General features: G+C 37.0%; 3 protein-coding genes across 4 annotated transcripts in view; all 3 read left to right on the forward strand.

Annotated features, from left to right (window-relative positions):
• The window catches only part of LOC149052813 (TNF receptor-associated factor 4-like), a 216125-nt gene that overhangs the window by 152008 nt on the left and 36805 nt on the right, over window positions 1-27312 (forward strand). The gene's annotated exons all lie outside the window — the stretch shown is intronic.
• LOC149052828 (uncharacterized) lies at window positions 8956-10577 on the forward strand. Its single transcript, XM_089201294.1, has 2 exons — window positions 8956-10455; window positions 10572-10577. The coding sequence occupies exons 1-2, from the start codon at window positions 8956-8958 to the stop codon at window positions 10575-10577; spliced, it is 1506 nt and encodes a 501-aa protein (XP_089057420.1).
• On the forward strand, window positions 10559-11610 carry LOC149052829 (uncharacterized). Its single transcript, XM_089205833.1, has 2 exons — window positions 10559-11193; window positions 11296-11610. Exons 1-2 carry the CDS (start codon window positions 10591-10593, stop codon window positions 11533-11535), a joined length of 843 nt encoding a protein of 280 aa, XP_089061959.1. The 5' UTR covers window positions 10559-10590; the 3' UTR covers window positions 11536-11610.

Consider the following 27312-nt stretch of genomic DNA (forward strand, 5'->3'; position numbering starts at 1 on the left):
TTTACTACCCCGACACAGCCACCGGCGCAGTCATACAAAAGTATACAACGCTTGGTCTTGATGGGAATGCGCAACAGGTAACACCAACAGACAACAATAATTACAATAAAGGGTTTACAAAAAGAAAGACTCTTCTCACCGCAGGTGCAGAGAACAACATTCATCTACCACTCAACCGATTTGGATTCTTTGAATCTTTGGAAGAGCGCATTCCACCCAATGCAAAGGTTACTATTGAGGTAAGACTTGAAGATGACGCAAATGTGTTGTTCAGAGCAAATGCTGCTGCGGCTGGTAGATACATCGTGACAAAATTTCGTTTGTGGGTACCATTCATTAAATTGAATGATCTTGGAGAGAAGACATATATAGAAAAGTTTCTCAAACCGTACAGATGGTCTTATCTGAAAGAACAAATTGTCGATTCAGGTCCACTTCGACAGAAAAATGGAACATTTAGAATTACAAGGGCTGTCGAAAGACCGAAACATGTTTTTATTTGGGCTCTGAATGGAACCAAGCTTAGCGATCAGGAACAGAATATGTTTGTGTTCAACACGTTCAACATCGCAAATGCGAGGTACTTTACAAAGGCTCAACTTCAACTACAGGGTGGTGAAAAGTATCCTGATCAACAGCTTGATCCAAACAGTGAACTGACAAGAGCGTGGAGAGATCTTTTAGACTATGTAAAGTTTGTAGGTAATAATCTGTTCGGTTCAACAATTGATTTGAAACGGTTTCAAGATCTCTATGGAATACTTTACTTTGATCTGACACGAAAAGAAGAAGATATTCAAAAATTCACAACAGGTCTAGATTTCGAGTACAGTCTCAACGACACCCCCAACGCAGACTATCACATCTATGCATTGATTCTCCATGAGGAGGAAATCAGTGTTGAAGTTATGGGTGGAAAGGCACTCATCAGGAAGTAAGACTTTGTCTTTTTTTTAATTTTTATTATGTGATACGCATAATAAAAAGATGCCGACTCATTACATTGCATATGGTGTAACACTTTCAGATAATCAGAGAATGAAACTTGCCAAAGCTTTCAAAGAGAAATCACCCATCACTCTACGTCTCTCACACAACGAACTGACCGGTTCTGATGAGATGATGTTGACGCAGACACAGATAAAAAAGATTCAGAGAGCATACTCTGCTGGAAAAGGGGTTGACCTAAAAATCAGCAAGACGCAGATAACAAAGATTGCACAAAAAGGTGGTAGCCTCTTCTCTTCACTTCTGAATATTGGCACAAAGCTTTTACCAAAAGCAATGAATATCGCCACAAAAATTCTTCCATCTCTCGCGACAGGAGCACTTTCAAGTGTGGGCAATTTTGCTACTGACAAGATTCTCGGTGCTGGTCAGTCAGGTGGTATGATTATTCCACATTCAAAGATTCCACGACTTTTACCTTTTGGAAACTATCTTTCACCATCTCAGAGACGAGACATTGAAATTGCTCTTCGATCTGGTGATGATTTGACAATAAAACCAACAAAGAGACAAAGTGGTGGTTTTCTCGGCACTCTTCTCGCTTCAATCGGTATGCCAATACTTCTAAGAGCGTTGACCGGAAGTGGAACCGGAAGAGGTATGCATATGAATGGATATGCTCCAGGTACGACTGGCATGGGAATGCAAAACAGACCAGTTTGGTTTCCACCGACTATGATGGATGCTCCTGTACCAACAATCGGAAGAGGGGGAAAAAAACAGAAAGGACAAGGTCTGTTGCTGGGAAAAGACTCTCCCTTCAACGGAATACCACTCCTCGGAGACATATTGTGAAAAGACCACCCTTTAAAAATATACCAATCACAAACTTTGACATTCAAAACTGGGTAGAGTATCTCAAGATTCCAAACTTCGGTGGGGTGATATCCAGAGATCAAATAAAAGATTGCACTCCACGTCACTCTTTTGTTATCAATCTGAACGAGTCAGATGAGCCTGGTTCACACTGGGTGGCGATGTTCTTCGGTTCTGATCTCATCTTGTACTTTGACAGTTTCGGTCTTGCTCCACCACAAGAGGTGTTGATGCTTTGCGAAAAACATCAAGTTGGTTACACATTCAACAACACACATTATCAAGAGTTTACAAGCGTCTTGTGTGGTTACTATTGCCTCTTCTTCTTGAATGAAATAAGTCGAAGGATGAAACCACATCTCACACATCAAAGTTTGTACTCTGTCTTCAACGAAGTGACAGAACCACTATCATACAGTGACACCTTTTCGAACGAACGTTTTATCAAAAAATATTTCAAAGAGGTATAAATCTTCAAAAAAATATATCACAAATTCTTGTGATATATTATAAAACAATGGGTTTCTCTGACGGTTATCATCAAATTGCTCACAAACAAAAAGGTGAAGGCAAAGAAGGACCCGAAGGACCACCAGGTCCAAAAGGACAAAAAGGAGACGCAGGACCACAAGGTCCTTCCGGTCCAAAGGGAGACGTAGGCCCACAAGGTCCTTCTGGTTCAAAGGGAGATACGGGTCCACAAGGACCAAAGGGTGACACCGGTTCAAAGGGTGATACCGGACAAAAAGGGGATACGGGACCTGCTGGTTCAAAAGGAGATACAGGTCCACAAGGATCAAAAGGAGATACAGGTCCACAAGGGCAAAAAGGAGATACAGGTCCACAAGGACCTTCTGGTCCAAAGGGTGACACAGGTCCTAGAGGTCCTACAGGTCCTAGAGGTTTAGGCGCAAATCTTTCAAACTATCTCGACAGAACAAAAGGTGGTAGTATTCAAAAAGCTTTAAATTTTACAGGTGCTGATCGTTTTGACAGACAGATAACAGGTATTTCAGATCAACCAGCTAATGGAACCAGTGTTATCAATTTGAATAAGTTGAACACTGAACTCAATAAAAAGGTTGACACAACAACATTCAACACAAGTATAGTAAAAAAATCAGATTCAAGTGCTGTTATTTTAAGAAATGGTACTCAATCTATGACTGGTAATCTTAACCTAGGAAACTATAAAGCGATCAATTCAGCTGCACCGACAAGTGGAAGTGATCTTTGCAACAAAACATATGTAGACACACATGTGAACAACCAATTATCTCATAGTGTTAGTACCAAGTTGAAAAATGATTTGGATTACATGATGGATGATAGTCAATTTAGTGATGAAGATGATATCGCTGGGAAAACAATGAGTACCAAAGACTTCCATGAATTCAATAAGAAAGTAAAACCTTTTGAATTATCACTTGATTCATCAAAAGGTTATTATTCAAGTAGATTCGGGGTCAATATGTATTCTGCAGCAAAATCAGAATACACGGTTGTCTGTGAAGTGTGGTGGGAATCCAGTAAAATTGACAATACCAAAACCACTGTGACTGCTGCAAGTTCTGTTGAGTCAATTAGAACACAACGATCAAATCGATTTTCAAATCACATTCGAACTCTTGTACATCTAACAAAATGGAGTAGTGCAACACCAAATTATTTGATGTGGGATCTTATATTCAAATTCAAACAAGGTCAGGCATATGATCAAAAATTAAATATCTGGGTTGTACTCTATGGTACAAAGGGTTATCATAACGACATACCGGTTGAAGTTTATGATCGATGGTGGGCAATAGAAAATGATAAACTTAACATTTACCCGGAAACAGTTTTGAAAAATGAACCAACGACGGATAAGAATCCAACAACCAAGAAATATGTTGATACAAGAACAAAAAAAATTTGGTACAGAGGAAAACTAGCACATAATAATAAAACAACTGTAGAGTTTTATGTGAATAATTTACTTGGTCACACCACTAACGTTTCACAGAGTGATAATGCTGATTTCACGGTGAATTCAAGTGATAAAACAAAACTGATTGTCAATAATGCTGGTCTGTATCTTATCACATACATCGATGGTTATGCAAGTGTACAAGCATCAAATCTCAAGTTCACTTTAGGTAATGAATTTGTGTCAACAAATACTAATAGTGGTGGTCTTACACTTCCACTTCCGAACACTTCCTCCATATGGAAGACAACAATGAACACAGTAATGTTTTATTTCCAAGCAAATACATCACTAAAAATAGAGACAGACCATAATAATACAGTTCTTGATGGGTTGGGATACAGTTACATCATGATATCAAAACAAGATTGATAATTTTTTACGAAAATTTTTTATGAAAAACTTCATAAAAATGACTGACACAACCATTTTCAATTTCAATCATATCGATTACTCAATCGGAAAGGATAAGATTGATAAGCTCCAAGATCTTTACAAATACTATCACAAGAAGTGGTGGTGCTCGAGAAAGACCTTCAAGGGATTCAAACGAAAGAGTCTTCTCTGTAGTTTGGGAAGCACCTCACTCATTGTTATCGGAGCAATCGTTGGAGGGGTGACTATGAACCCGATCCCACTTGGTACAATAACAGGTGTCGGTGTCCTTCTGAAGACATACACTGATGTGAACAAGTTTGACAGAAAGATTGATATGTGCAAATTCGCCTTTACAACCTATGAGAAGATCTTAACTGAACTGAGATCCTATCTGCGAGGAAGACCGTTCGACAGTGTATCATTTCTCAATGAGGTGAAACTCATCGATGATACAATCACAGATCTATGTCCAATCTTTCAATCGAGTAAAGTACTTAAGCAGTACACAACACGTTTTGACAACAAGTCAAATATTAATAATTAATATTAATACTTTCCTCTTTCGTTTTGAAAGAGGAAAACAGATTTTGTCTTCAGTCTTCTTCTTCATCATCAGATGGGGAAAGGGTAACCAAAACTTGTCTCTCTATTCCACTCAGTGGTTTGACAAAGATGTCATTTACCTTAATCTGTAATGTTACAGTTATGTTACTGATATAGATCGACTAGATTATCAACGACATCTTCACTTTGCAATATTGATCAAGATAATCAAATGGATTCACTTTATCGATCGCTTTTGAGTGAAAAAGTGTGTGTATCTTATCCGGCTTCTTGGAGAAAATGAGCTTTGAATAAAGAATAGGTGGTCTTTCATCTCTCTCAATCAAAGGGATTTTCAACATTTCTGCAGTTTCAATTCCACACTCTTTCTCAAGATGTTCGTAACACAGCTCTTCAATCTTTTTCAATCCAGAATAAAAGTCAAGCTCTTTTTGTGATGTTTCTTTGTACTCACTCCAGAGGCAGGTGGGAATTGAGTAACCGATGAGATGTTCAGCTTCATCCACACTCTTTTGCACACCGAAAGAGAAGAGGAGAGGAGATTCAATCACCAACAATCCTTGTTCTCGTCCAGGAGTCTTTACCTGAATCTTGATACTTTTATCACCATATTTGTTAACACCAACATCGTGAAAGATGACATTATTTTTGGTAAGCTTATTGAGACTTGTGATTTGCATTCTTATTATCAACAATATATATATATATATTATCAACATTTCTTTAAGACGTTTTTTTTAATCTTTTTGAGATAAATGTTCTTTTTGCAATTTTAACACTTATCTTTTGAGATAAGTGTTCTTTTTGCTTTTGCAACTTTGTCACTTATCTTTTGAGATAAGTGTTCCTTTCTGTTTTTTACATTTTTATCAATTAATTTCTTTGATTTCTTTGTGTAACTATTAGTAAATGGTTAAAATTCCAAAATTAAATACACATTCTTCAAGTGTAACTCGAAAGAGAAGAGTACCTGGTGTTGACTTTCTTGATGAAGAGTATAGGATGTTGATAGCTGGTCCGAGTGGAAGTGGAAAGACAAATACCCTAATGTATATGTTGAGAGAACCGCTTGTCGTTTACGATCAGATTTACCTCTACACACCGAACACTCATCAAGAGTTGATACAAGATCTTCAAAAGATTATGCATAAACATTCACAGAAACTTGGGTATGAGATTTTGCATGTGATGAATCCTGATGAAATTCTTGACACAACAGAGTACCCAGGAGAGAACAGAAAGGTTGTGATTTTTGACGATCTTATGGCTGCATTTAATGACGTACAGAAAAAGATCTTGAAGCATTTCATTGATGGAAGACATCATTTGATCTCACCGGTGTATCTGAGCCAATCATATCACAAGACACCTGTCGACATCAGATTGAACTGTTCTCATCTGATTGTGTACAAACCTACAATGACTCGTCATCGAGGTTTAATCGCTAGTGAGAATAGTTTTGAACCAGATCTGTTCTCAAGACTTAAACCTTTTGAATTTCTTTTCCTCGACAAAATAAAAGAAACCTGTATGAAAAATTTCAATGAAAAAATTTAGCAAAATTAAATTGCGTTTATTCAAAAGATGAAGACTTATTGTGTCAAACAGAGAAAAAAGACCGATTCCGTACCTGGGAGTGAAAGACGGGAGATTGCAAAAAACGGTCGCCCAATGATCAAATCGACGTGTGCAGAGTGTGGTAGTACAAAGGTAAGGTTTATCAGTGGAATCACCAAAGGTGGAATGATCAAATCCGATTTGTCAGGAGGATTTATCGATATTCACAAAGCTATTGGAAAACTGCCAAAACCGGCCGGTGGTTGGACTCTTCCGGGACACAACTATACAGGACCGTACAACCCCCTTGAAAAGCAAGTTCGATACGATCCGACAGGAGAGATTTTGGAGATCTATGACCCGCCCACAGGTCCGACCGACGCTGTCTCCATGCAACATGATGTTGATTATAGTGTCTGTGCAAACAGCAGTAATCCGAAGAAGTGTAAGAATGCGGCTGATAGAAAGATGGTCAAAGCTCTCGATGAGATACCATTCTCCAACAGGCAGTGGGGTCATTGGGCTGCGAGAAACATTATCAACACAAAGCAAAAGCTTGGCCTGGGGTTGGGGAAAAAAAGCTCAAAAAAAGTAGCCAAAGGTGGCAAGAAGAATTAGCAGATGAGTTGCATAGACCGGTGAGACGAAACTTTAGAAAACGACAGGTTAATGTCAAGGGAATCGATGAGATTTGGTGTTCTGATCTCGTCGAGATGCAAAAGTTTGCAAAGTGGAACAAAGGTTATCGTTATCTGCTGATGGTTTTGGATGTCTTCAGTAAATACGGTTGGATTGTTCCGTTGAAGAATAAAAAGGGTGAGAGTGTGGCTGAGGGGTTCAAAAAGATATTCACCGAGGGGCGGGTGCCGAAGAGGCTCTGGGTTGATAAAGGGTCAGAGTATTACAACAGCCATGTCAAAAACTTGATGAAGAGCTAAGGTGTTGAGATGTACTCGACAGAGAATGAAGAGAAATCATCTGTCTGTGAGAGGTGGAATCGTACAATCAAAACTGAGATGTGGAAGCAGTTTACCATTCAGAACAACACACAGTATCTCGACATTCTGCCAAACATTGTTGAGAAGTACAACAATCGAAAACATAGATCGATTAAGATGTCACCTGTTGAGGCTTCCAAGAAAAAGAATGAGGATGAAGTTTTTATGAATCTCTTTGGTGATTTGAAACAAGTCAAAATTGAGCCAAAATTTACTGTTGGTGATCATGTTCGCATCACCAAATTCAAACGAAAAGTGTTCGACAAAGGATTCACCCCGAATTGGACAGAGGAGATTTTCGTTGTTGACGAGGTTCAATATTCTAACCCGATCACTTACAAGTTGAAGGATTTGCTTGGAGAAGAGATCAAAGGAACTTTCTACGAACAAGAGATGTTGAGAGCAAAGCAAGATGTTTTCCGAATTGAGAAGGTTATTCGAAAGAGCAAAGGGAAAGCTCTCGTGAAGTGGAGTGGTTATCCAGAAAAATTTAACTCATGGATTGATGAGAGTGAACTTCAAGGGTTATGAAAAAAAAAATTGAAAATTGAAAAGAAAAAAGTCTTAAAGGAATGTTTGATAATAATAATAAGATGGATGATCTTGAGTTTTATTCAAAACCTACACTCATGGAAATAGCGAAAGAGATGGGTTTGAAAGGTCGTTATAAACTAAAGAAAAAAGAGTTGATCGAGCTAATTAGAAACCCTTCTCCTCCCCCTCGTGCAAAATACACAGGTGTGAAGAAAAAAGTAATACTTCAACCTGTTGATTCAGAAGGAGAAGAACTCGTTTTCCCCTCAATATATGCTGCTGCGAAACACTTCAACGTGAATCCTGGAAGATTTGGTTATAAAGTCTCCTCAAAAAAAGAAGAGACAAAAAGCACAATAGTTATTGATGGGATGCAATACGAGCTCAGATTTGAAAGCTATACATTGAAGAAGTGTAAGGATTAATGAGAAAGCGTCTCTTCATCACTTGAAACGAGTGATGAAAAAAAAAAAAGTCTTAAAGAAAAAATTGAAAATAATAATATTGAAATTGTCTTGAACAATAATAAGATGGAGAGAAATACTGTTGTACAACTTCGTCAGATTGCAAAAGAGAGAGGTCTTCGTGGATACTCAAAGCTTCGAAAAGCAGAGCTCATTGAGTTCATAAATCAATCAACACCATCGGGAGTAAATTTACTCGATACTCCTATTCCTACACATGAGATACCAAAGTCTCAGAAAATCTTGAGTCCAGCGAAGCTGAAGCCAGCACTCGTAAAAAAGATTGAGAAAGCTGTCGATGATGGAAAGAGAGTGGTAGAGGATTGGGGTCAGTGGTTGAAAGAGATCAATGCTCCGAGAGTTGTAGTTGATGACAAATTGAAAGATTTCAAAGCACATATCGCTGAACTCTACAAGAAAAGAGATCAGCCCAGTTTCACACTTGTTGAGAGCAAGTCTGCATTGAAACAATTTACAAAAAAATATACGATTGATGGGGTGAAAGGTTATGGGGTGTTGGGATTTCTTCAGGCTGTGATCAAGCGATCTATCAAAAAAGAAAAATAAGAAGTTTATCTGTGATAGATGTCTCAATTATTTCGGAACTCAGAAAGTATTTGACACCCACCGTGATCTCTGTCGAGATCATGAGGCTGTGAGAGAAAAAATGCCGAAAGATGAAACTTTTCTCTCTTTCAAGAACCACCACAAGAAGATGGAAATGCCGTTTGTCATCTATGCTGACTTTGAGTCGATCATCAAACCTTTACACACCGTTCAACCGGATCCTATGAATTGTTATACCAACAAGAAGCAGAAACATATCCCAGTGAGTTTTTGTTACTTTGTCAAATGTTCTTTCGATGACAGACATTCGAAACTGGTTGAATATACAGCAAAGTCTGAGGATGAAGATGTTGCACAGATATTTGTTGACATGCTTGAAGAGGAGGTTAAGACAATATATAAAAACCATCCCCCAAAAGAGATGATCTTCACAAACAAAGATGTTGAGGACTTTGAAAAGGCAAAGTGTTGTTGGTTATGCGGAGGAGCTTTCGAGATGGGAGATGAAAAAGTTCGTGATCATTGTCATTATACCGGCAAATTTCGAGGAGCTGCACATAATATTTGCAACCTGAGATTTAGACGACCAAAATTCACTCCTGTTGTCTTCCACAACTTGGCAAACTATGACGCACATCTCTTTGTCAGAAATCTCGGTGTTTCAGAAGGTGATATCAATTGTATTCCCAACAACACAGAAAAATACATCAACTTCACAAAGAGCATTGAAGTTGACAAGTTTTTTAACGAGAAAGAAAACAAAGACGTTGTTGTCAAGAGAGAGTTGAGATTTATTGACAGCTTCAAATTCATGGCTTCCAGCCTTGTCAAGCTTGTCAAGAACCTCGTCAAAAAGGGTGACTCTTTTGAGAATACAAAAAGATACTTTGATGGAGAGAAGCTTTATATTTTGAAGAGAAAGGGTGTCTATCCTTACGAGTGGTTAGATTCAATCGATAAATTAGATGAAACTGAACTTCCACCGATCGAAGCTTTCTTCTCTACTCTCAATGGTAGTGGAATCTCTGACAAAAAGTATGAGCGTGCGCAGAGGGTGTGGAAAACCTTCGGAATGAAGACGATGCGAGACTATCACAATCTTTATAATCGAAGTGATGTTCTATTGTTGTGTGATGTTTTTGAAAACTTTCGAAAGGTTTGTAAAGAGAACTATGATCTCGACCCCTGCTGGTACTACACCGCGCCTGGATTGGCTTGGGATGCATGCCTCAAGTTGACAGAGATAAAGCTTGAGTTGTTGAGTGATTCGAACATGTTGCACATGTTTGAGAAAGGTATTCGTGGTGGGATTTCAATGATTCCAACAAGACACTCAAAAGCGAACAATAGATACATGGGTGAGAAGTTTGACCCCTCTGAACCTTCAAAGTTCATCACATATCTTGACGCAAACAACCTCTACGGTTGGGCGATGAGTAAGAGTCTACCAACACATGGTTTCAGATGGGTTGATGAGAAAGACTTTGACGAGTGGAGGAAGTTTCCTTGCATTCTCGAAGTCGATTTGGAAGTCAAGGAAGAGTTAAAAGATCACTTTGACGACTATCCTCTCGCTCCTGAGAATTTGTTGGTTGAGAAAGTAAAGAAACTGCTCTGCACCTTGAATGAAAAGAAAAAATACATCATCCATCATGAGACTTTGAAGCTTTACACGAGTCTTGGAATAGAGATTGGAAAGATCCATCGCATCATCAGGTTTGAAGAGCGAGAGTGGATGAAGAGATATATCGATCTCAATACAGAGTTGAGAACCAAAGCTGACAACGATTTCGAGAAAGACTTTTTCAAACTTATGAACAACTCTGTCTACGGCAAGACGATGGAAAACATTCGGAAACGGGTTGATGTCAGACTTGTCAACTCAGAAGAGAAGGGGAAAATGTTGGCAAAGAGACCCAACTTCAAACATTGTACCATATTCTCCGAGAATCTCTGTGCAATAGAGATGAGAAAGACAGAGGTTTATTTCAACAAACCTGTCTATCTCGGAATGTGTATCCTCGATCTCAGCAAGGTTTTGATGTATGACTTTCATTACAACTACATAAAATCCAAGTATGGTGATAGAGCAAAGCTTCTTTTCACTGATACAGACAGTCTTTGCTATGAGATTCAGACTGAAGATTTTTACAAAGATATAATTGATGATGTAGATTGTCTGTTTGACACAAGTAACATTCCAAAAGATCATCCATCTGGATTATCACAAGTGAACAAGAAAGTAATCGGTATGTTCAAAGATGAAGCGGGTGGAAAAATCATCGAGGAGTTTGTCGGTTTGAGAGCAAAACTTTACTCTTACAAGATGTTTGATGAGGAAAAGACCATAGAACAACTTCAACAATTAGCCAAATCCCACAAGATCGAGTGTGCTGGTCACAATAAAGCTGCTCTCGAAAAGCTTCTTTGTGATTACTATAAAAAAGAAACAAAAAAGTGTAAGGGAGTCAAAAAGAGAGTAATGAAGAGTACCATCAGCTTCGATGACTATAAGAGATGTCTGTTTGGTGGTGGAAATCAGTATCGGAAAATGAACACCCTTCGAAGTCGGAATCATGATATTTTCATGGAAGAGATCAACAAAGTCGCATTATCTGCCAATGATGATAAGCGAGACATTCTACCAGACGGAGTGAACACACACGCAATCGGGTACTAATTATCGAAAGTTCACCATAATTTAATAGTATATGCACGTGAAATATTGATAATGTTGTTTAAAGAGGTACTATTTATCGAATTTTTGCCATAAATTAATAGCTAAAATGAAAATGCGCCAGAACCCGTCTCTCTCCTACTACTACTTTTGTATATTTTAACTCCAAACACTGACAAATTAAAGCGGACTTGAAACGGGAACATGACTTTTCTGTTCATTATATTTTAAATTTTGAAAGTTGTTTAATTTAAAAGTTCAAGAGAACTTAATGTCTAAGTATCTGCTTTTTCTGGGGTTTTCCACCGTCAATAAGACCTTCTAAAGAAATTAATCCAAATTTTTATACTGTTGTTGTAAGAACTAATTTCGGTTCTAATACGTATGCTAACTTGTAAAGATATTCCTAAGAGATCCAATTCTCTCCATCGAGCGAAGCGGATAGCTTCTATTTGCGTCATTTGCATTAATTTTCACCTAAAACTGACAGCTGCAAGCTTTTTCCTATTTTTTTTATAATACGGTTTCGTTCATAAAAACAGGTCGATTTTGGAAGTTTAATCCATTGCAGGGAGCTTCACAAAATAAATCTTGCAAGCTTCACCTCAATATTCTGTATTTCTATCATCTTCATATGCACGTACTTACTTCAAGGCGTCAGTGAAACACATTTAACGAAAGATGAATCGTAATCGTTGGAAAATTAGTCCACATGAACTTTATCCGAATGGTTTGGTCTATACGTAATTGCAAAAATAGCACGATGTAATTTATCGCCTGCCTTAATAAAGTATTCTCTATGTCGTTGAAAACGCGAATGAGACCAGTCGACAGTAAAAAGACAACTATCTATCAACAACTCGAATGGTAAACAGGGCCTTAAGAGCGACGCTAAATGAGTTCCATGAAAAATGCAAGCCTCACTTCACATTTGGAACCAAATTTCGGAATGGAGACATATCAATGCTTGAACATTTTGGGAAAGGCCATCATTTCGTTCTTAGGGTAAAACAACACATCTTCGGCAAAGCGCAAATATTTCAAATGAACAGAGTAAATCCTGCCATAATTAACTGAAGAGAAAAAAAAGTAGAAACTTGCGCTCGCCGTTCGACATCATTTGAAAACTTTCCAGGCAAAACAAAATATGTAAGATAACTTCTTTTCCCATAACACCACGACTGTATTAAACTTTCAAACGAAAGGACAAGAAATAACTTGAAGAATACGAACACTATGCAATATTATTCGTGCGATGAACCGGCGTAAGAGTTTTGAGGCGATTAATGCCAGAGTCAATGTTTAACCGAAACGTGATCAGTTGAATTCAAAACTGAGCTAGTATCAAACGACGACTGGGTCTTAGCGTAAGAGAAAACCCAGATAGGACACGACTTACCTCCTCTTCTTTCGCGGATCCTTTGCAGTTCGCTTCTCTTTGTAGATGACCTCTTTTCAGTCTGTTTTCAGAAGCGACTTTGTATTTCCTTCTCGCGTTGCTCTTCGCTAGAAACTCGCCTTTTTACTTATGCCTTTTATTGTTCTCTTTCGTGTTCCTCTCGCCGTATTCTGCCTTTTTTGGCGTCCTTTGTAACTTTCTTGCGCGATTTTCTGGACTTGCTCTACGCCGTTTACTTGTTGCTTTCTTTGGTCGCTCTGTCTCTTTATATCCAGCCTATTTTCAATTAAAACCCTCTCTCCACGAACTTGAATCATAACAATTTCCTCCGGTTGAAAAAGCTTAAACTCTGCCGATATTGTTGTCTTATTGTTTTGCCATTACGTAATGGCTAAGATAGTGCCCGTGATACAGTTGGCCGTAGCACCTTGTACGGTCGTACGGTCGTACAACCAAATTTTTTGGCTTGATGGGTCACTACTATTTCGTATAGTTAAGCGAGCTCCGCTATAAATATGATCTATTTCTTCCACAATAGCTGTGTTGTAAGCTTCGAATTCCGAAATGTTGTAAAATTAACAATTGGTTCATACGTCAGCGTGCATTCATCAAGATATGAAGCAAGCGTGAAGTTGGAAAGCACGAAAGATGCATAAGAGGTGCTCGAGGCATAGCCGAGAGCAACTCTAGCTTCTTCTCAACTTTTCAAATGAGGTTTCCCTTTTGAATTATCGAGACGAATTTCTGAGAGAAACAGGTTCGTTGATCAATTGTCGCTTTGGTCAATTATTTGATAGGAAGATCTTTTCAAGAAATGCGGCAGAATTGGTATCTCTACAGCAAAATTAAACGATACAATCGACTTTTTATCAACATATCCTCGGCAATGTAACTGATAAACTCTTAGACTTAAAAACGTTTCGCACTCAGAAAAGGCTATGAGTCCACAGCGGTTAGGTTCGGGCGGCAGTTTGGCACTAACCCTAAGATCTGTGTTGCTACATTTTTCACAGAATTTAGAGTTGATGCAAATTACGATATTACCACTTAGATAACAGGAAAAAAAGCCTGGAATCTAGGAATTTGCTAGAACCGGACATGATACTAAGAAAAAAAAAATTGATAAGTTGCAATCGACAGCCGAATTGATACGGCGCTATTGTTTATCATAGCGAAACCTACATATACTAAAATTTTGCAGAAAAGAAGAAAGGACCTTTGTATGGAGTATTCAAAATAACCCAATATACTTTGCTACTTTTGAAAAACATGCTAATGGCAAAGTTTGAAACTTTTTTCTATTTTTTTACATTTCTCAGGAGAGAAATTCATCATTAATTTGTCAACCTCTTTAAGGTTTCTGGTCGGTCAATCGAGGAAATTTTAATCAGCACACTGCTTTACATCTTTTGATTGTTTATTTGATAGTTAAAGAAATTCAAAATATATTTTGGAGAGTAAATGATAGCGAAATAAATTTCTTAACTCTCGATTGAACATACTTTCCGTGTTGAGCAGTCCAGACTGCAGGAATCACAAATCATAGCAGAGACGCAGAGAGGTCCTTTATAATCCCACAGTACACCCCCGGCGTGTATGTCTCATTATGAAAACTTTATAATAAATCGGTCGGAGTAACAAAGTCCTCAAAATTTCAAGCCTTGCAAGTACAACTTTTGGTCACGGCCATTTCAACCCAATTTTTTAGCGAAAACACAATGATTTTACTGGCTCTACACTAAGTAAAGAAGTTTCTATATTTGTATCCCAACTACCCTGGTGTATGTTGGGTCGTCGGGTCTGCCGCAGTGTGCAGCTCCAGTCTCTAGTGGGCTTGTTTAACTAAACACGTTTTAGAAAATTATGGATTCCAAAAAAAAATTCTTTCTTTCTAGTCTCATTATCATAGATTAACTTTATTGATAGACTGTAATCGATTAAGTAAAATTCATCAAGCTTAGAAGTACTAAGTGGTGAATTCTCCTCTTTTTCTGTGTTTGTGTGATTCTTAAAAACCATTTTTACAGGACTTGCCTTGAATTCTTATTGGAGTCCGTTTTTTTGTTCTCTTAAATTCACCTGCATTGCGTTTGTTTGGTATGAATTACTAAAAAAACGATCTATAATTGTAATGCCTCTTCCACCTGACGTGACGGGCGACACTTTCAAGAAATTAATAATAACATTTTACAGTCCATGACGCATTACTCCAGTCAATCCGTTGCATTTGGTTAAATTCTTCACCGCGTATTATTTTACCAATTTAAGTTTTTGGGCAAAGAGCCCAAAGAAGAAGAAGGAAGGTTATTTTTAACATTAATGATCATCGTAGCTTGAGACCAACAGTTTCTATCGTAACCATAGTTACCAGACAGTACTAAAAGAAAACACATTTGGCTAAGGTAGAAGGTAAGAGATGACTGTACTTAATGCATGGAAAACTTGAGTTTGACCTTCACCCATGATAAGAAATTATATCCACCTTAACTCTTCTATTTCTGTGTAGTTGAAATAAAACGAAAATTAAATTTACTGAGCTTCCAAATGTGGGTATCACAAACATTTGGCGAGGAAACATCTTCAGCTACTGAAATAAACATGATGATTCTCCACAATTTTTATTTTCCTACAACGGGTTTACTTCTTGAACCTTTTCGCAGCGATATTTGTTTATGTTATAATGACACCCGTTGTAGAAATTGTAGTTCTATCGCTATCGTAAATAGAGAAAAATACCAAATTATAAATGTCAGAGCTGGCGGTTCCAAGCACGTCACAAATTTTGAAACTGGAAGCGACGGGAAATCCCATAAGGCAATGAGAGAGGATTTAATAAAATAACGAAGCCCGTTGTTTGGGTTCAGCTTACAGTAAAGAAAAATAAAGTTAATGAAAAAAATTTGCATTTGAATCATCCAACTTTCCAAAAACTACGGCTGTTTTTTTCTGTACTTACAAAGATTTCCTTTCACAAATCGTTTTGTCCTATACGTCAACTTAGAATTAAATGCAGCTCGTTTGAATTCCGTTCAAATTATGGCAAAAGTGATGATTTCGAAATAGAAGGACCTTGAAGAATATGGTGGTTGATTTGCAAGGTTCCCACTCAGAAAATGAGTCGGAAGCTCAATGTTGACTCAATGTTGGTCTCGCTAACCTTAAGTCTGCACCAAGTTTATCTAACGGAGAAAAACCTGAAACTTTGTTTTTATCCGATACTGAGGGGTTTAGCTGAATCTAATCATAAATTACAGCACTCATTTTCCAAATACCAATTTGCTATCATCCTTGAGACAAAAGGTTACGCCTAAGCGTCGTGTCGCTAAGGGCCTGAATTAAGTATAGCAGCTATCTACCGCTTAAGGTATCTGAGGGGTTCTGCCTCGACACTCTTCATGCATTCCTGATATATCGAGACGTAGGTCGTAAGTTGCTCGGCAAATTTATGGAATTTCAATAGTTTAAGATTCTCCGTTTACAGGAGATTTTCTGTTTGTTTAACTAAAGAGGTTATTAGAATTCATCATTAATTATTTGGATGTTAATGAATGCGAGGGAAGACAAAATGATTAATTACATAGGGTTTTCAAATATTGTTTGCCACATGAAAAGACGCATTACTCCAGTCAATCCGTTGCACTAAGTTAAATTCTTCGCCGCGTATTATTTTACCAATTTAGCTTTTTGTGCAAAGAGCCCAAACAGGAAGAGGGAAGTTCATTTCTAATATTAATGTTCATCTTGGCTTGAAACCAACAATTTCTATCGTAACCATAGCTACCAGACGATAATAAAAGAAAACGCGTTTGGCTAAATTAGTCTAGTGCTGGGCACCAAAGAACGTTGGATCTTGGAAGGTAGGAGATGACTGTACTTACTGCATGAAAAACTTGAGTTTCACTTTCACCCCATGGTAAGATTTGATATCCAGCCTTAACTCCTATTTCTGTGAAGTTGAAATAAAACGAAAATGAAATTTACCGAGCTTCCAAATGTGGGTATCACAAACACTTGGCGAGAAAACATCTTCAGCTACTTGAAAGAAACAAGATCATTATCCTTAAATTTTATTTTCTTGAACAAAACATTTTCTATGTGAAATAAAAGGGGAAAAATGTATTGTTTATTCTGGTAAAAGTGCGCCTAAACTATGTTTTAAAACTCCTACAGAGTGCGTGAAGCCCGCTAAATGTTTCATCGCGCACAAGTTGTCGGGATGATTTTATCATACGGACGGTAAACGTTGTGCTAGTAAGGAAGCCGTGGGAAGAGGAACGAACGATTTTATAAGAATAGGAACTTTTGAAATAATTTCGAGCCATTATTACTTGTTTCTTTGACGTTTCTTGGGAAAAGTCAGTAGACAAATGCAATTAACTATGAGAAATAAGTTTCAAGAAACTGTGTATGACGAAAAAAAAAAATCATATTTGCAGCGCCATTAATTTATTTGAACTACACTATCGACGACTCATTAAAAACAGTCATGCTAAAAAATATTTAGCAAACAAAATTTAAGGATTTGGCATATCAGCGTAAATTTACATCGCATTTTGTTTAATCTGTTTGTCCTCATTGTCAAGTTGAATTTGTATTGTAGCTCTGAAGCCCCAGAGGTTCGAGAAAATCGTTTGTATTGCATGTGCTTGACGTCCGTGAATTATGGTCATTGTGGCTTTCGCGCAAGATAGAGCCACATAAAAGTTGATAGATAAATTCTAGAACTAACTTTCAAAACCACAAAAAAGTGCAACATTTCTTAAGGGAAAAAAAACTGAAGTTTGCAATATTTCCTTGTTATAGACAATATTTTCATTAGCGATCCTTTATTAGCACACGGTGGAATTTCTTTTGGTAAACACTGGATTATTTGAGAATTTGAAGGAAATCTTCCTAAAAAATGTTTAAAAGCTACTTTAGACCGAATATGATGTTTCATAAGTTGTTAAGTTGATGTTTCTAAAGATTTCCTTTCACAGATCCTTTTGTCTTATCCCTCAACTTTGACTGCCATGCAGCTCGTTTGAATTCCGTTCAAATTATGGCAAAAGTGATGATTTTGAAATAGAAGAACCTTGAAATATATGGAAGGCAATTTGCAAGGCTCCCACTCAGAAAAATTAGTCGGGAACTCAATGTTGGCTCACAGGTCTCGTTAACCTTAAGTCTGTACAAATTTTATCTAACGGAGGAAAACCTGAAACTTTTTTTACAATTTAAAAAGTATTCCAGTGAAGGTCTTGGAAGCCAGATCCGATACTGGATGGTTTGGCTGAGTCCAATCATAAATTACGGCACTCCTTTTCCAAATAACAATTTGCTATTATCCTTGAGATCAAGTTTGCGTATAAATCAACATTCAGAGCGTCGTCTCGCTAAGGCCCTGAGTTAAGTATAGCAACTATCTACCACTGGATCGTTCTCAATCATTATAAGGTATTTTAGGAGTTCTGCCTCGACACTCTTGGTGCGCATGCATTCCTGATGTATCAAGGAGTAGGTTGTAAGTTGATTGGCAAATTTATGGAATTTCAGTGGTTTAAGATCCCCCGTTTACGAAAGATTTTCTGTTCGTTCAAAATTAAAGAGCTCAGCAGAACTCATCTTTAATTAATTTTGAAAAAATGAATGTGAGGGAACATAAAACGACATGTGTCTGAGAATCTCAAAGAGGAAAACTATCTTTAAATCCTTGCGCACATGTATCGTTTAGGGTAAGCATGAGGGCCAAACGAGAGAATATTTCGCTCGATGTAATGAAGTGGTTGGTACAGTTTGGCACTTGCCCTAAGATCTATGTCGCTACATTTTTTACAGAATTTAGAGTTGATGCAAATTATTATGTTACCCCATAGATAACAGAAAAATAAAGCCTGGAATCTTGCAGTCTGCTAGAGCAGGATCTTGCAGATTACATCGGGTTCCTTTATACTGAATCTCGGGAGAAACTGCAAGAATTGTTTCGGAGTGTATGCGTGTTGTTTTGTAAATATAAACACTTCAACCTATTTTAACTTGTTTTTGTGTCCTTTTTAGCGACGCAATATGTCTGTTATGACCAGAGTGCCAAATTTTATTCTTTAATTTTGATCTTCTCCACACTGCATAGTTCATGACCTGATATTTCAACGTAAATTATCGAGAAGGCGCCTTCCGATCACCTTTGTTTACTTTGTAAGTCACGCAAGCGCTTAAGCGTTACGACCGATCACGTTTACGCAACGTTTTAGGACAACTCGGCGTCTAATCTCAAATTAAGTTGCTGTGAAAACCTAAAATCCTCAACGTAGGAGATAAACGAACGAAGTCTGAACTGTCAGATGGAGATCTTGGTCAATTCCAAGAATCATGCAAATGATCTTTGACACGAGTGCAATTGAGCAAACACATGGATTTGCGTTGTTTTTAAGAAGTTGGTGGATGGAAGCTAGAGATATACCCGCAGGTTTGAGGCAATCCGTGACCTCATTGGTGTATAAACTATGCACTGATATGCTTTTTCGGCCCGATTAACGCCTGCATTTTGAGGATTCTTTCGTACAAAGTAGTGAATTTTTGATATGCAAATTAAGGTCGAAGAGCAGGGTCTCATTTGATCACGCTGGTATGAAAAATATTCAGTTGAAGTTTCCATATTTTGTCTGTGAACTAACTGAATACACCTTATAACTTGTAGCAAGATAGAATTGCGTGCACAACATTGTTGCAGTCGCTGCGCGCTGGACAAAATCTTTGAAATTGACACTTTCGATCGCTGTTCACAGGGGTGGTCTGGCCAAAAATTTTTTTTGGCTTGTGGCGACGATAAAAAAGAGAATTGGAGAACAACTAAACTATTTTTGAAACATGTGTCCTAAACCCTTTTCATGGGCAAAAAATAAAAGAAAACTTTTTTTCCGACGGGAAGTCGAGAGGGAGCGGCACTTAAACAATCATCGGGATTTCGATTGCATAAAAAAGATGATAGTCAGCAGCTTGTAAATGTTAATTAGCCAACTTGTTTAAGATTTTATTTTTTCTCGCTCAATAAGAATATATCATTTCTTTTGCAGTTTTTATCGAGGTCGAGTCGTTTTCACTTCACATTTGAAACCAAAATTTCTGAATAGAGATTTTTAATGCTGGTACATACGTTTTTCGATGTGTAGTTAAAGAACATCTAACCATATATAGGTTTGATTGTCAACATTTTCAGACGATTTTAGGAGCGAAGTTTGATAAGAATAACACGTCGGCGTATTTAACTCCAAAAACTGACCAATTAAAGCGGACTTAAAACGGGAACATAACTTTTCTGTTGAATAAAATTTGCTAAACGTAAAGTATTAAAAGCACGATAAATTTTGCAAGTTGTTTGTCTTTTTGTAGGAATGAACGAAAAATAGGCTGAATAAATAGGCTAAAAATATGCTTGATCTTTCAAATTTTGATAGTTTTTGGATTGAAAAGTCTAACTTAAAACTTAACGTCTAAGTATCTGCTTTTCCTAGCAGTCAATCAGACCCTCTAAAAAAATTGATCGAAATTTTTTCATGTTGCTCTAAGGGTCTTATACGTATGTTAACATGTGAAGATATTCTTAAGAGACCCAATTCTCTCCGTCGAGCAAAGCGGATAACATCCATTTGCGCTATTTGCATTAATTTCCACATGGAACTGACAGCTGCAAGCATTTTTTTAAAATTTATTTTCATAATACGGTTTCGTTCATAACGACAGGTCGATTTCTTTCGATGTCTTGTCTCAATGGAAATTAGCATAAATTTCCTCTTTCCATGATAATTGGTCTAAATAACAAAGGCGATCGTGTAAACTCAAGTAGGGAAAATCGGAATTTTCAAGGACCTGTATAATGAGAAAGAGAAAAAAGGTTCATTAAGAAAAATGAATTTTTTTTTTGACTTATCGATCATGAAATAGAAAAGGAACTTGAGAAAAATGTGCGTATAGCTTTTATTAATGGCTTTTGTTCTCTACCCTAAAATAATATCGAAAATGCTCTCTACAAACCTTGTATCTTCACAAAAGACAAGTGATGCTCGATGCTGCCAATTTTTGTTCTTGTTTCCCCTTTTTTTTTTTACCGTTTTTGGGAGGGAGAGGGCTGGAGCTATTTATCCAGGGCCCTTTTTATACAATAAGTTAGGAATTTAAAATATAACAGCGGTAGCAGCGACATCAACAAAAACAATTAAAAACTCTACTCAAGTTTTTCTTGTCCCAAGCATTTTATGTGTTAAGTTCCTTTATCTCAGCTGAAATCGTGAGGAAATCTCTGAGCACGGAATTGAGACAGAAAATTATCCTAAATTCCTATGTCATCAGATAGGCAAAAATACGCAAATGAAGGCAGTATTAATTTTTCTCCATTTTCCAGTATTCTCCTCGGTGGGCTGGTTAAGTTACGCGGAACCTATGATTCCTCTTTTTCTTTTCTTTTTTTTCTTTTCCTTTTTTTTACTAGACAGCACACCAAAAGTAGAGTTATAAGGAAAAAAGGATCTAGCAACCGTTTCCTCACAAACTCCTGTCCTTAAGAAAACCGTAGAAAATGAAATAGAGGCAATGCATGATTCAAGGTACGAATAAAATTCATTGGATGTCTTACCACCTTGATGTACTACGAGCTTAATGTTCCTTCATGATTTTAAAAACCTAAATGCTGTAATGTTTCCGTGATGGCTAAAAGGTTCCAAGGATTCTGTTATCGATTATAAAACGACGATGTAATGCCAGTTTCTGAGTGGCCTTGAGTTGTTTTCCTTCAACGGAAGCAGTATTGCTATGGTTGTCAGCGTTTAACTTCCCGAACTGATTATTTCATGAATGCTTAGGTAAAAACCAGGCAAATCATAATTCACCCTTCGTTAAGTGTAAGATGAGAAGTTCAGGATGAAGACTATAACATACACGATGCTTCGCAAAGTAAATCTTGCAAGCTTCACCACAATATTCTGTATTTCCAACATCTGCATTTCCTTGATTGTTAATTCCATATTCTATATATTCACCTACTAACTTCGTTTCAAGGCGCCAATGAAACACATTTAACGAAAGATGAATCGTAATCGGTGGAAAATAAGTCTACATAAGCTTTATTCGAACAGTTTGGTCGATACATAATTCCAAAAATAACACGCTTTAATTTATCGCCTGCCTAAATAAAGTATTCTCTATGTCGTTGAAAATGTGAATGAGACCAGTCGACAGTTAAAAGACAACTGCTTGATAACAACTCGAATAGTAAACAAGGCCTTAATGGCGACGTTGAATGAGTTCCCCGAAAAATGCAAGCCTCTTAGCTAAGGCAAACCCCATGTCTTGAAAGCTGTCTTTGAAACAATTTTACTTTTCATTACTGGAACATTTTCTTGAATTTTTATGTACAGTTCTTCGCCTTAGAGACAAAACAAATATGTAACGACTGTTGAAAAAGCTCGTCCGTGCATAAGTTCTAAAGATTGTTGGACAGTTTTCAATTTCAGAAATTAAACCACCGTGCATCGAGACTAACAATTGCAAAGTTAAACAAAAGAGACTTGATGACTAGAAATGTGAATCACACAATTTTTCCGACTTTTTATTTCTTTAATAATAATGAAGTTCGAGATTATTGAGCTATTTTTCAGTGGCATATCACACCTAATGAAACCTTAAACAATTTTAAGTGTACCTTGCAAATTCGAGCAACTTCCACCGAAGAATTAGGCAAGCTGAAAAAAAAAGAGATAATTTATTATGAAAGTCATTTGGTGTCTCATAGAAAGACACCTGCAGTTTCTGGTATCTGTCTTGTCTGTCATCTTGAACGAAACATTTACTATGTCAAATAATGGAGGAGAAATGATGAATTGTTTATTCTGGTAAAAGTGCGCCTAAAATATGTTTTAAAACTCCTACAGAGTGCGTAAAGCTGGCTCAATGTTTCATCGTGCACAAATTGTCGAGATAATTTTATCATACGGACGGAAAACGTTGTGCTTCTTGTCTAACTTGTAGTGACGAAGCCCTGGGAAGAAAGTCGAACGATTTTACAAGAATAGGAACTTTTGAAATAATTTCGAATCATTATTACGAGTTGATTTAACGTTCCTTGAGACAAGGCAGTGGACAATTCAGTAAACTATCAGTAATATGAAAAGGACGTAAGTAAATTTCAAGACAGTGTGTATGACGAAAGACAAAAGTCATATTTACAGCGCCATTAATTTATTTGAACTACACTGTCGACGAAGACTATTTAGCGAAAAAATTTAAATAAAGTATTCTCTATGTCGTTGAAAACGCGAATAAGACCAGTCGACAGTTAAAAGGCAACTATCTGATAACAACTCGAATAGTAAACAGGGCCTTTGGAGCGACGCTATATGAGTGTCTTGAAAAATGCACGCCTCTTAGGTGAGGCAAACCCCATGTCCTGAAAGCTGTCTTCGAAACAATAACACAAATCTCTACTGGAACATTTTCTTGAATTCATGTAAAGTTCTTTGCTTCAGACACAAAACAAAAATGTAACGAATTTTGAAAAAAGGTCGTCCGTACATAAGTTCTAAAGATTGTTTGACAGTTTTAAATTTCAGAAATTAAACCATTCGTGCATCGAGACTAATACAATTGAAATTTAAACAATAGAGACTTGAGGATTAGAAATGTGGATCACACAGTTTTTCCAAAGTTTTATTTCTTAAATTAAATTGAAGTTCGAAATTATTGAGCTATTTTTCAGTGGCAAATCACACCTAAAAGAACTTAAACAATTTTAAGTGTACCTTGAAAATTCGAGCAACTTCCATCGAAGAATCAGGCAAGCTGGAATGATAAGAGATAATTTATTAAGGACGTCATTTGGTGTCTCATAGAAAGACGTAAACAGCATCTGATAAGTGCGTTGTCTGTCATCTTGAAAAAAACATTTAATATGTTGAATAAAGGTGAAAAATGTATTGTTTATTCTGGTAAAAGTGCGCCTAAACTATGTTTTAAAACTCCTACAGAGTGCGTGAAGCCGTCTAAATGTTTCATCGTGCACAAATTGTAGGGATGATTTTACCATGCGGACGGAAAACGTTGTGCTCGTTGTCTAACTTGTGGTGACGAAGCCCTAGGAAGAAGAGCGAACGATTTTACAAGAATAGGAACTTTTCAAATAATTTCGAGTCATTATTACGTGTTGATTTAGCGTTGCTTGAGACAAGACAGAAGACAATTTAATAAACTATGAGTAATACTAAAAGGAAAAAAATTGACATTTCTGCAGCGATAATAATTTATTTAAACTACATTGTCGACGACTCATTAAAAACTATCAAGCTAAACAATATTTAGCGATCGATTTTAAATATATGACGGAACAATGCAAATTTACACCGCATTTCGTTTGATCTGTTTGTCCTCACTGTCAACTTGAATTTGTATTGTAGCTCTGAAGCCTTTGAGGTTCGAGCAAATCGTTTGAATTGCGTGTGTTTGACGTCTGTGAATTATGGCATTGTGGCTTTCCCGCAAAATGGAGCTGTGTAAACTTTGATAGATATATTCTTACACGAATCGCCAGTATTTGCTGGAAGACTTCCTCGAGGCCAGAGCAAGTTTTCAAGCTAAAATTAGGCGTCAGGTTGATGAAAGTCCTTTCTTAATTAAAGACCTAACTTTAAAAGCCTCAAACAAGTGCAATAGTTCTTAAAGCAAAAAGGGAAAAAAATGTAGTTTTCCCTGCCCGTACAAATTTACTCAGCCCCTACTTATCTTCAGGAAGTCGCATACACCGTAAGTGGGACCCTTTTGATTGATACAAACCTAAGAGTGTCGTTGTATGTTTAGAGCTTTGCGTATAGATTACGCAATTGAAGGCTTGACGTTTCTTGAGGCTGGCAATATTTCCTTGTCAAAGACATTCTTCTCTTATTAGTTTTTCCTTAGCGATCCTTTATTAGCACACGGTGGAGTTTCCTTAGGTAAACACTGGATTATTTGAGAACTTAAAGGAAATCTTCTTAAACAACGTTTAAAAGCTACTTTTGATGTTTGATGGTGATAATTTTTCAAAGAAACCTGGTGAAAATTACGTTCATTGAAAAATTTAAGATCGTGATGACATCTGCGTAGTTTTTCCTAAACAAATATTTGATCTTTGCCATGGTTCAGTGACATTGTAGAAGGAACAAGGAAGTTCTTATCTAAAGTTAATCATCGTTTTGGCTTGAAACCAGGTGTTTCTATGGTAATCATAGCTACCATATTGTTATAAAAGAAAGCACTTTTACCTCAAAAGTAGTGAAGACCAAAGAGCTTTGCATCTTGAGAGGTAAGACTTCATTATATCGAAAACACCGATGGATGATTTGAGTAATACTATCCCTGAAAAATTTATATTCTTAACGAAAAGGATTTGCATATCAAAGGAAAAGGTTGGCTTCACTCCCAAAGAAGGGTATGGTGAGATTTTAAAAGAAAATTATCTTGAGGTCTTTTTCAACGAAAGCAGATTATCAATACTCGAGGTTTACTAACTGAACCCTTACATGATTACTTCTATGCACCACAAAAGTTCTGGTAAATAATATATTGCTCTGTTTATCTAAAAAATTATCAAAAGGTCGCTAAAGTTTGAACCCCGTCCAAAATGTTGAATGTGTTACGAGCAACGTAGAAAGGATTATTTATCAGATATAGTTTGGAAGCTTTATATTTGAATCTTTCTTACCCTTTGGGTTACTGGACTTTGTAGATAAATAAAGGATTTCAACAATCTTCGGGACTTTTATTTCATAACTGAATGAGGATAATCAGCAGCTTATAAATGTTAATTAGCTAACTTGTTAAAGATTGTATTTTTTTCTCGCTCATAATGAGACTATGTTATTTCATCTGAAGTTTTTGTCGAGTTTGAGTCGTTGTCACTTTACATTTGGAACCAATATTTCGAAATGAAGATTTTTAATGCTTGAACATTCGTTCTACTATGGGGGCGTAAAGTGATCAGGCCTATCAGGAGGACATTTCAAAATACCTTAAGCAGATCAAAGTTATCATTCCACAGAAACTAAAGGAGCCTTCAAAATTAAAGTTTAATGTTAGGAGTTGTGCTGATCTTCCTTGACGATTGGCATCCTATCGAGCCTTGTGCAAATTTTTTACTCACATCATGAACTAGAAAGTGCCTGAACGAATTTACAGGCAAGGTTTTAATGTACGTGTAGTATTATTGCTATATGGCTTCATCTGGTATCAAACAAGTTTTGTTGGGGGGAAACTCGTCTTTTTTCTTTCTATGATCCTATTCTCAATATTTTCAGATTCAGCTCAAGCAAAGAAGTATGTGGTGGCTGTTCCGCCATTTAAGATTCATCCTTTTCGTTTCTACCATGGATTTTGTCACAGCTAATGATCAGTGTAGGACCGAAGTAAACATAGAAGGAATGGCTCTCGGGAGTTCTGTCTTCAAAAGATGTTCACTGGCAGCTCCTCACCTTTGTGATGTCAAATGTAGACAAGAGATTACGTGCCAAAGCTATAACTACAATCGAAAATACCAAATATGTGAACTAAATAACCGCACTAAGGAGGCGAGACCAGAGAATTTCCTCTCAGCACCCGCGTGGTTTTACATGCGGCGATCGAACGGCAGAGGTAAGAAATCAAACGTCTTTCCATCAATGTGATTTCTGTTTCTCTTAAATCTTCTCCATCCTCAGCCTGGTTCCTCCTCACCTGGAAGAGCTAAGAATAGGAAGTGAATGTAAAACATATCTTTACTTCAGCTCCCTTAGGTTCTATCCCTGAATTACCGGCGCTATCTTGTCACGAAATAAAGGCGAGTGAAGGTAAACACACCATAAGCGGCAAATACTGGCTGGATTCAACTACGAAAGGAAAAGTAAAACTGATTTACTGCGATATGGTTAACGAAGGTAGGTCCTATAACTTTGCTCGAGTTATTTTATTTTGTAATGAGTTATCAGTATATCAGTTATACTATTATTGATATCATTATGGCAATAATATTTAGTTTGGATCAGTTCTGGCGTGGATGCCTCTCAAGTTGCTCTAACTTAGTCCCTGTTTCTCTTTCAACATTCTAGATATGGATGAATGTAAATTTAACATCAGTGACTGCGACGTGAATGCAAACTGTACTAACACGTATGGTTCTTACAAATGCACATGCAAAGTGGGATACATCGGTGATGGACACTCATGTTCAGGTAGTTTTGAAGATGATCTTATTGATATTTCCTAACTAACTAATTTTTGTTAATCATCTCATAATTTTAAGCAGCGTTATCCATGCATGTTTATGCACAGAGTTACCATGATCCATATATTTTGTTACATATTTTGTAATGATAAGAGGAATTATATGACTATGAGTCGTAAAAATG

This window comes from Pocillopora damicornis, chromosome 1, assembly GCF_964200805.1.
Source record: "Pocillopora damicornis chromosome 1, jaPocDami1.2, whole genome shotgun sequence".
NCBI classification, from domain to species: Eukaryota; Metazoa; Cnidaria; class Anthozoa; order Scleractinia; family Pocilloporidae; genus Pocillopora; species Pocillopora damicornis.